This window comes from Diospyros lotus, chromosome 4, assembly GCF_014633365.1.
Source record: "Diospyros lotus cultivar Yz01 chromosome 4, ASM1463336v1, whole genome shotgun sequence".
NCBI classification, from domain to species: domain Eukaryota; kingdom Viridiplantae; phylum Streptophyta; class Magnoliopsida; order Ericales; family Ebenaceae; genus Diospyros; species Diospyros lotus.
The window spans coordinates 11,708,664-11,718,885 of NC_068341.1; the positions used below are offsets into that span (position 1 = coordinate 11,708,664).

The 10,222-nt window shown below is 37.0% G+C and overlaps 2 protein-coding genes across 6 annotated transcripts in view; both read right to left on the reverse strand.

Annotated features, from left to right (window-relative positions):
* Positions 1 to 938, reverse strand: part of LOC127799276 (protein TRIGALACTOSYLDIACYLGLYCEROL 5, chloroplastic) — a 35,133-nt gene extending 34,195 nt beyond the window's left edge. For 3 of the 5 annotated variants that reach the window (XM_052333181.1, XM_052333182.1, XM_052333180.1), the window contains exons 1-3: positions 853 to 938; positions 691 to 766; positions 570 to 614 (exon numbers count right to left, since the gene is read on the reverse strand). In XM_052333181.1, the coding sequence (XP_052189141.1) occupies positions 570 to 614; positions 691 to 730 (85 nt within the window). In that variant the 5' untranslated portion in view covers positions 731 to 766; positions 853 to 938. The remainder of the gene's footprint in view (positions 1 to 569; positions 615 to 690; positions 767 to 852) is intronic. The other 2 variants (XM_052333184.1, XM_052333183.1) reach the window with 1 other exon arrangement.
* Positions 939 to 7,498: 6,560 nt separating this feature from the next.
* On the reverse strand, positions 7,499 to 9,906 carry LOC127800188 (uncharacterized). Its single transcript, XM_052334651.1, has 2 exons — positions 7,863 to 9,906; positions 7,499 to 7,762 (listed from the first exon to the last, which is right to left on the reverse strand). Exons 1-2 carry the CDS (start codon positions 9,715 to 9,717, stop codon positions 7,650 to 7,652), a joined length of 1,968 nt encoding a protein of 655 aa, XP_052190611.1. The 5' UTR covers positions 9,718 to 9,906; the 3' UTR covers positions 7,499 to 7,649.
* Positions 9,907 to 10,222: the final 316 nt, after the last annotated feature.

Genomic DNA, 10,222 nt, shown 5'->3' on the forward strand with positions numbered 1-10,222 from the left:
ACAAAATCTCGAAGTTGAAGAATCATTCATTTCCCAAATTTTTGAAAAGGCTAGCATAAGATCACCCCTAGCTCACATACCCTTCAGGTGGTTATTTTTTATTAGACAATGCAATATCAGTAGCATTGCTTCATATTTTGTTCAAAATTTTCTTTCCACAAAACATCTAGTATAAAATAAAAAACAAGAGGGCAACATCATATCGCAGAAAGAAATCTCAAAAGATATCTAATTCCACTACGCATCCCCAGCATTTCCAGCTACTAATTTAGAAATGTACGAAAGCTTCCAAAGAACTATTGCTTAGGCTATGTTTGGGACTGACAATATTCAACAGAAAGAAAAATGAAAAAAAAAATTGACATTGCTTGGCATATTCCTTTTTAGACACAAATAACATCATCTAGTGTCTTCCCCTTTCCTTCTCCTTCCACAAATCCTAGTTCCAAACATAGTACTAATTACTCACATCAATGAAAATTTCAGCAAAATCTTAATTCCTCGGAAAGATTGATGAAAATGCAACCCAAACTCCAAAGGAAGGTAGAGAAGAATTTTATAATACAGACCTCCGAAGCCCCAACCGACGCCGAAACCGCAACCAATTCCGAATCCTAAGACACAATCCAGAGAGAAATCGGTAATAATCGCTGCAAAGAGATCAAACAGAGTTAATTTCCTTGTGCTTACCAAATCCAATACCGACTCCATTGAAGTTCGTAAGCACCATTGCTTAAAGCTAGTGAGCTACCGAATTCCTGTCACCCTGCATCCGTGTATGTATACATCTAAGTCTGAGTGAAGTAAAACCAGAGAGGCATAAGAAGACGGAGCAGAATTTAGGAGACTTACACACAAAAAGCTTTAACAAATCTGAAATATTCCAAACTCGGAAAAATCGGAATGGGGAGAGAGCGTGTGCGCGAGGGTTCATATAAATCTCCTCCTTATCCATTAATCCCTTAATCTATAAAATATTACACTTATCTCCCCTCATTTTTATCAAAAGATCATTTTTATTCTTTTATTGCTATTATGTTGAAACTCAACATCCAGTTGCAATTAGTAAGCTGTATACCAAAAACAAAAATTACTAATGTTAATTATTATTACTAATTAATTTAAATATAATTTATAGTATAAAAATTTGCATCAATCAAAGAATGCAACAGTACTTGGTCGATAAACTATCAAAACAAATGAAAGACTATCTTGAAATTTATTAAGAAAAGTCATTAATTAGCTGTAAATGTCATTAAGAAGATATATAATTGTCAACATTAAAAATACAACTTTGTATAAGTCATTTGTTATAATATATATGACTAGAAATTAAGAAGTAACAATAATATCCTTAAGTAAGGTGAATGCTTTATTTTATAAAATAAACTAATTATATAACAATGTAAAAATATATAATATTATTTTTATATCACCAGATGGTAGACTAATTGATGTTGTCATGTGTTAAGCATGCTTAGACAATCATATATATGATGAAAACTTAGGAACAGTCAGTCACACTTGTTTGTTAGGTTTTAATTACATGGCGGTCTTCAATCATTATCAACTTTGTGTAGAAGGTAAAAAGAATCAATATTAATGCTAGTGGTAGATTCAGTCAATCTCACTTACACTATCTATATAATAGATGGGTGAGTTGGTGCACAATATATCGTTTATTAATTGCACTATTAGAGATGGGTTAGATAACTCATTTGCACATTAATTATTAGTAAGATTTGTTGACATTAAACGAAAAAAAAAATCATTTTTTATTTTTTTTGGGACCTCTCATATATTTTTTTATAAAATAAAAATTTACAAACTCGAATAACAGCAACAACAACAACAACAATAATAATATATAATAATAATAAACAACTAGAAGCTAATATGATATAAGTAGGAAAGTTGAAGAAGAAAGAATGAGAGAGAAATTGAGGAAGAAACATCGTTGACTATGGATCTATTTGTTGCAGCTTAAAAGCTATAATTTTTTACTTCTAACTTCAAAAAAGTAGGTATATAGTGTTTGTTTTAACTTATAGAATTCTAGCTTATAACTTTTACTAGCTTTTAAAAGGGATAGAAGCTGGCTTTTTCAAATTTGGGGTACCCCAACTTCTACAACTTCTGATTAAACAGTTACATTTTTGTGACAATTTTACCCCTGTTTTTAATAAAGAATTACTTTTCTGTCCACACAATCAAAGGTCTCTCTTCTCCGTCGCCATCTCCATTTTCAAATCTCTTCTTCTCTCTCGTCATTTCCCTTTCTCTCTATACACTAATTAATTTTTTTATAATACTTGAAACTTATACATATACACTAATTAATTTTTAAATTATCATTTTATAACTATTAAGGGTAGTATGGACAATTATACAAAAATAAGTTATTTTACAGCTTATGATATATATCAAACACCACAACTACTTAACTACAACTTCTGATAAATTGTAACAAACAAGTTTACAACTTATTCTAAATTTTAAAAGTTATAATCTAAAAAGTTAAAATCTATAATTTCTTTAATTAAACTGCAATAAACGGGCCTATGTCCTCGGCTATGGGGATTTTGGATTGAAACCCCATGGTGACAAGACTGTGTAGTTCACTACTATTTTTTATTTTTTTACAATGATTAAAAATATATGTAAATATTAATTAAGTTATATTTATAATTAATAAGTAATAAGGATAATGTTAATTATTGCTCATTTATCATTAATCAATAAAATTCTTTGGTTATAATTAGTTTGTTTTTGTAGAAGTCAAGTTGAATGTTATAAATTGTTATTGTTTTATTTTATGAAATTTAATATTAAAATAAATGTTAAATTTAGTGAGTGTTTAATTTATTTTATGAACTTAAATATTAATTTAGAATGTTGAATTATATTGATTGATTCTTATTTAGATGTCTCTTTTTTAAGAAAATTTTTGTTTAAACGATGTATATAAATATATATATATATTTTAAAAATATTATATTAAAAAATCAAAATATATATATATACATATATATGGATCCGATTTTGATTAACACTCCTAATAAGAAGAAAGGTTAATTTAAATATTTTATTATAAATTTTCATATATAATGTTAGTTTGGTGCAAATAAACCTCAACTATTAAAACTTGATAAAACATATTTTATTTAATTAGTTGTTAGGTCATTGATTGAGAAACCACAAGCATGCATGTACGCATTTGTCAATTGGCAGCCCAACCAAATGAGGAGGAGGCCGGCGAATTAAAGCTGAAGCGGACAGATCAAATTAATATATACGATGATAAATTAATTAACTCAATTTAATTAATTGTCACTGCCAATGGCAAAGCTAGCTAGCTAGGGGATCTGCTGGAAACAAAATAATATTATTGATTGCTGTAACTGCACTAGAAATGGCAAACGGGCCGGGCCGGCCCGCCACCAAGTGGCCCGCGGGCCAAGCGGGCCGGGCCAAATCAGCCCGCTTAAAAACGGGCCAGCAGATTGCTGGCCCTAGCTCGGCCCGCCACGGGCCCGCCAATTTTTTTTTTTTTTTTTGATATCATATTTGGCCATTTAGTCCACTTTGAAGAAAAACAACTTGCTTAAAAAGTCATTTCTGGAGGCCAAATTACAAATAAGAAAAAAAAACAATTAAAAATTATACCTCTAATCTTCATCCTCTTCATCAACAACAACATTTGAGTCTTGTTTAGAAAGTCTTATATCATCAATGCTTGACTCCTCCTCCTCCTCATCATTTATAATAAAAAATTACATATGTTAATTATTTATCATATAAGAGAAATGTTTAATATTATGTTAAATCCTAGATATTAGAAAGTTTAAAAAAAATTACCTCCAAAACCATGTAACCAACTCCGTGTGCACAAGAGAGCTTGAACTGTTTCATCATGCAAATGACTTTTATACTTGTTCAAAATACGAGATCCAATGCTAAAAGCGGACTCCGATGCTACGGTTGTTATCGGAATACTCAATATATCACAAGCCATCTTTGCAATAATTTTCCCTCTATTAGCTCGCTCTCTCCAATATGCCAAGACATCAAATGCTCCCGATATTGGAATCCTTGGCTCTTCCAAATAAAGATCAAGTTGGGATTTTCCGGCATCATTAGAAACTTGGCAATCAAATGCTTCAAAATCCTATCAAATAATCAAAAAAATAGTCAACCAAATATTTATATCAATTATATATGAACAAGTGTTTTAAAAAAATATAGACTTACATCATATATATTTTTTGACTTCTTTGCTTGTTCACCTCCAATGGAAATTTGTGATCCACTAAAATTTGAGGAAGGCATTGAACTTGAACTTGATAAACCATTGTTAACATATTCACCATAAAGCCTATACAAAGCCGTCTTCACCCTTTCCAACTTCTCTTCATAGTTATAAGGATTGAGCTTTGAATAAGTGTACCTCAAAAAGTTAAACTTCTTGGTTGGATCAAGAATTGCCCCAAATGCAAGAACCACTCTATAATCACTCCAATACTTATCAAATTTTTCTTTCATCCTTGCACTCATACTTACAATCAACTCATCATCATTTTCCAAGTTGGATGTCAAGAGACACTCTATCCTCCAAATTTCCCCAAAATACAAATTAGATGTAGGGTAAGAGGATCTAGAAATCAAATTAGTGATAGTATAAAATGGCTTCAAGAATTCACAAATTATCTCCCTTCTTGTCCACTCATCACTTGATGGACACCACCTATAATTTTTATCACATAAGCTTAAACTATGAAATGCACGACGATACTTGAGTGCACTCTCAAGCATTATGTAGGTGGAGTTCCATCTAGTGACAACATCCGGTCTCAACCCAATTCCTGTATCAATTCCACCAACTTGCTCAATACATTGATAAAATTGTCTCATCCTAGCTTCTGAACCCCTCACATAATGAACACTTTGTCTTATTTTATGCAATGCCTCACTAGCTACCTTCAAACCATCTTGAACAATAAGGTTCAGTATATGAGCACAACATCTAATGTGAAAGAACTCTCCATTAAGCAACAAAGTATTCGACAAATTTAAATGTTCTTTCAATATATTTTGCATGTTGTCATTTGAAGTGGCATTGTCCAAAGTGAGGGAAAAAAAATTTTTCTCCAATCCCCAATCCTTTAAAAATTCCAACACCTTCAATGATAATTCATGTCCACTATGTGGTGGCTTCATATGAGCAAATGACAATATCTTACTATTTAACTTCCAATTGCCATCAACATAATGAACAGTAAGAGAAATAAATCCATGATTAGTGCATGCAGTCCAAATATCAGAAGTCAAACAAACTCTACCAGAAATTTGGGCCAATTGTTGTTTTAACTTATCTTTCTCTATTTCATATGTTCTCAAGACATCCGCTTTAGCAGTATTTCTACAAATGAACTTACAATGTTCATTCAGAAACTTTTGATAATTTCTAAACCCCTTCCACTCAACCATATTAAAGGGAGCACCATGTGAAATAATCATCTGAGCAATAAGTTCACGATTTACTTTAGGGTCAAATTTTTTTCTCTTCAACTTTCCTTCATAATCAATAAGCATATCTCCCGCATCATTATACTTAGAAATCATCATACATTTAGGAATATGACGACTTAAATGAGAGGTTCCTGATTTAGATGGACATGAATATTCCTTACCACACCCCTTACATTTACACCTTGGTTTGCCATCACTACCAACACCAATTTTCACAAAATGGTTCCACACATCAGAGGTTAAAATCTTAGGCTTTTTTGATTGTGATTGTGAGATGAATTCCTCATTAACATTACTAGGGATTTCTCTTGAAATTTGATCATCACCATCCATTCTAAATTTCTAACAGAAGAATCCTCACTGTAAATAATTAAAATAATTCATTTTAAATAATTAACACAAAACTTTAGGTAAGCAAATAATTAACAAAAAAACACTTAACTTACCTAGCTAAAGCAAGGCAATAGAGAGTTAGAGACAGGCAGCGTGAGCGAGGCAGTGAGCGAGAGATGGCGAGGGGCGCGGGCGACTGAGGAGCGAGGGCGAGAGCAAGAGGCGCGGGCCAGGGGCTCGGGCGCGGGCGCGGGCACGGGCGAGGGCGAGACAGAGGGCGAGCGCGAGCGAGGGCAAGGGCGAGGGCGAGACAGAGGGCGAGTGCGAGCGAGGGCAAGGGCGAGGGCGAGACAGATGGCGAGCGCGGGCGAGGGGTGCGGGCGAGCGCGGGCGAGGGCGAGACAGAGGGCGAGCGCGGGCGAGGGCGAGGGCGCGGGCGCGGGCGAGAGCGAGGGCGAGCGAGGGCTAGGGCGAGACAAGGGCGCAGGCGAGGGTGAGGGCGAGGGCGATGGCTAGGGCGAGGGCGAGACAGAGGGCGAACGAGGGCGAGAGCGAGACAGAGGGCGGGCGAGGGCGAGGGGCGAGGGCGAGACGAGGGCGAGGGCTAGGGCGAGGGCGAGGGCGAGGGCGAGAGCCAGGGGCGAGGGCGAGAATGACAGAGGGCGAGACGAGGGTGAAGGCGAGGGCGAGGGCGAGGGCGAGGGTTAGGGTTAGGGTTAAGGCGAGGGCGAGAGAGAGGCGAGGCTGAGGGTGGGGGGGTTTTGTGGGCCGCGGCGATTAACGGGCCGGCGGGCCAAGCGGGCCAGCCCGGCCCGCCACCATTTGGCCCGCCGGGCCAAATCGGCCCGGCCTTAAATGGGCCAGAAAACTGCTGGCCCTAGCCCGGTCCCGGGCCGGGCCCCAACGGGCCAGCCCGTCGGGCCGGGCCCATTTTGCCATCTCTAATCTGCACGCTCAAATTACTGTACTGAAGAAGAGTTATTTGAGCTACGTACGTACTTAATAAGAATCAATCTGTTTACTCCTAAATTGTGATATTGTATTCTATTCTATATGGTTTTGTGGTCCTAACCACCACCGAAGCTTCCTCAAGATGAAAGCATGCGATGCTGTTTTAAAATACAACTGAGAATGGCTAGTATAAATAATATATACTTCCCAAAGGAGGATTATACCCAGCCGAGGCCAAAGACTCTATAAAGGAGTGTGATGGGTTAATTTAGTTATAAAAACATTGTTTGTATGTGTCAAAATTCAGGTTACAGAATTATCCAATTGGCTCGTAATAATTATTTTAAAAAACTTATTAAAATAGTTTAGAATGATGTGACAACGATATATGTTTTTGTATTTACAATCTAATTTAATTAATGAACATTTTTCCTTCCCAATGGATAAGTAAACTTGTATATATGGAGATGCTTGCTTTGATGACATGACCAATATCATTGAAACATTACTATCATATCTTTTTTTTTTTAAGTTTGCTAAGAAACATTATATACTATCATATTGTTCTATATATATAATTAATTTGTGTACTTATTCTGAACCAATTGATCATTTGTTTTTTCCTTAACTTTTGAAAACATTATTATTTTATCAGAAGTAGAATTAAGACGAGAAAAATGTCAGTATATCTAACCTAGCTCATTTTCAAACTCCAAATATAACAACCGCCTAGTCAAAAGGCAATTAATAGTGTTAGGATGTGACATAGTGCTAAACCCTTTCAAATTTGAAAGATGCCGCTACATTTGTAATTAGTAAATACGTACATCTTTCACTTACGGTGATATAGACAAAGAAGAAGTCTTCCTAATTTCCCTGGTGGTTTCCAGCTTTCTCCTACCACTTCCGCCCTTTTTGATCAAAGGTTCTTCTATGATAGTGGACAAACCTGCAAGCAGGAAAAAGTGATCCTATTAATAGTAATTCCCAAATTTAATTTCGCAAGGGTTGCATATATATATATATATATATAATTGACACATGGATACCTGAGTTGAAACCACCCGTGTTATGGTCTGTAATTATTCTCATAATTTCATAATACGAATTCTTGTTCTTGCCACTGTCATCTCCACCGTCCGATTGTTCGGACTCACCCACATGATTGTTTGATGCTTTTAGCCGTGCAGCCGCGAAAAGCCACGTAGAATCCATCTGTTTATTGATCATACGCACAGCATAGTAGGGGATTTTAACTTTTTTGGTTGTGTTCGATTTGATAAAGCCATTGATGAACATTATGCAATCCATCAAGCTCTCCTTCGCCAACCCTTTCATGTCATAAGCCTGTGATCTTCTCCACAGGCTTTTTCCGTGGGAGTTCACAGGACTGGAAAGGCAAAGAGCTCTGGTTGCGTCACTAATGGCAGCATCAGGATCACTGACAAGTAAATGGCACTGAGCCCTATTGCTATATAGAACAATTCTCTCTTTTCTCAGCATTAATGGACACAACTCTAAAGCTTCTGTATACTTTGACAAAGCTTCTTCCACTTCTCCCAACCAGAAGCTATGGTTTCCTTGTTGCTTTATTAAACTCACCAAAACCCTTTTCTCTTCAACTTTCTCATCAGACAACATTTCCTCTCTCTTTCGTCTCTCCACCTTCAAATCCCATATTTCTTCGAGCGCTCTCTTCACTGTATTGTTCTCAATTTTTGACTTTCTTTGTCTGAACTCCAAAAGCAGTGTTCTTGTGATGACTTCTCCAAAATTGGATCTCCCTCCAATTTTCTTGAGTTCGATTAAATCCACAAGACTGAAGATGGCGGTTTGGATGACTTTGTACCTCGAATCGGGGTCATTAAGAAGGAAGAGGAGACAATCAATCCCCATATACTGCCAATCGTCCGAAGATCTGGAGAGATTACAAAGAGTCTCGAGAACTTCTTTCGATGCTGCAATCTTTTTTCTCCCTTTCTCACTGTAGCACAAGATTCTAATGAGCCCAATTCCAGCCGGCGATGAGTGGTTCATCAATCCACCCCACATTCCGCTCAATTCCTTCAAGAAATCTTCCTCACACATGGGATCAATAGACTTTTCTTTGATTGCAAAACTGTTGAGAAGATAGAGAGACCAACACTGAAGCTGGCTGGCCCATTCCTCGGCCTTCCGATTCTCCATCTCCAATCCCCCAACTCCTCTAGTGAGCAAGTCACAATGGTATTTCAACCTCTTCTTCTTATCCTTCAGAAACATGAAATACACAGTCTCTAGACAAGAAGAAGCCAAATTCATGGCCAAGTTAACAATCTCTTCTTCATAACCCGCCACAGCTTCAAACGTACTTTCATAGCTCGCAAGGTGTCCTAGAGCTCGAACCGCAACCCGTTGCTCAACCCAACTCATTTTTCCTCTAGCAAGCTCCATCAATGGCGGGATCACGCCCGATTCCACCGCTCTTTCAGCAAACTCTGCCTTGTTCATGGTGTAAGAACCGATTATATGGACCGCGTAGTAGGGAATATAGATGTTTTGATCTCTAAGAAGCCACTCGCTATCGCTGAGTCCTCTGTTGATTAAGCTCGCCATGCAGTGAAAGATGCCTAGAGATGGGAACTCCGGATCGTCTGGTTTATTCATGGCGATGTTCCATAACCCGCTTAGAACCAGAACGTGTTCTTGGTTGTCGAGAAAAGGCATTTCTCTGAAGCAGCTGGCGAGTCCTGCTCTTCTGACTGAGGACTTGGGTTGCTTTATCAAGCAGAAAAAACAGCAAGGATTACTGCAATTAGTTCTCTCCTTGGCCTGCGCTTCATTGAAATTCTGTGTAGACTTAGAGCTGCTTCCTCCACTGGTCATGGGGGCGGGAAGTTTCTGCTTTCTCTTGTGCAAGTCCATTGTGGACAGAATCAAAGATTCACAGTCTAGGGTTTTCAGATTGGATGAGGGTCAGGGTTTCATGTAGATATAGACGTAGTACAAGTAAAATTAAGTTCACATAAAGCTAAATTAAGAGATTAAGCGGAGGTGGGTGGTGGATTAACACCTAAACGGCGCATGAGAACATATTTAATTACCGTTTAGAAACATCTGGTTTCGAAATTGACTACCTTTTTCCCTGCTCCTGATCACAGATAAAACTGGGCTGTTAATTTATGGTTAATTAGGTTGCAATAAAATAATATGTTCATAATATGCCTTTTTCCTTTCATTTTCCATCACTGCCCGTAAATTTTGACAAAGTTGCATTCCAACGGCACTAAGAACTGATCTGCACTAAGAAAATGTCAATTTCTTGTCTCCTTCAATTGAAAAAGAAAAAAAAATATGTAAAGTTTCATATTTGGCCTTAATTAGCCATTTGTTATGAAAAATATTTATTTGCCATTTTGACCTTTGAAGA

Excerpts from the sequence above, each read along its gene's own strand:
- LOC127800188 (XM_052334651.1), bottom strand. The coding sequence starts at position 9,717 with ATGGACTTGCACAAGAGAAAGCAGAAACTTCCCGCCCCCATGACCAGT. Across the intron at positions 7,763-7,862 it reads CACGGGTGGTTTCAACTCAG|GTTTGTCCACTATCATAGAA; the intron begins GTATCCATGTGT and ends TCCTGCTTGCAG.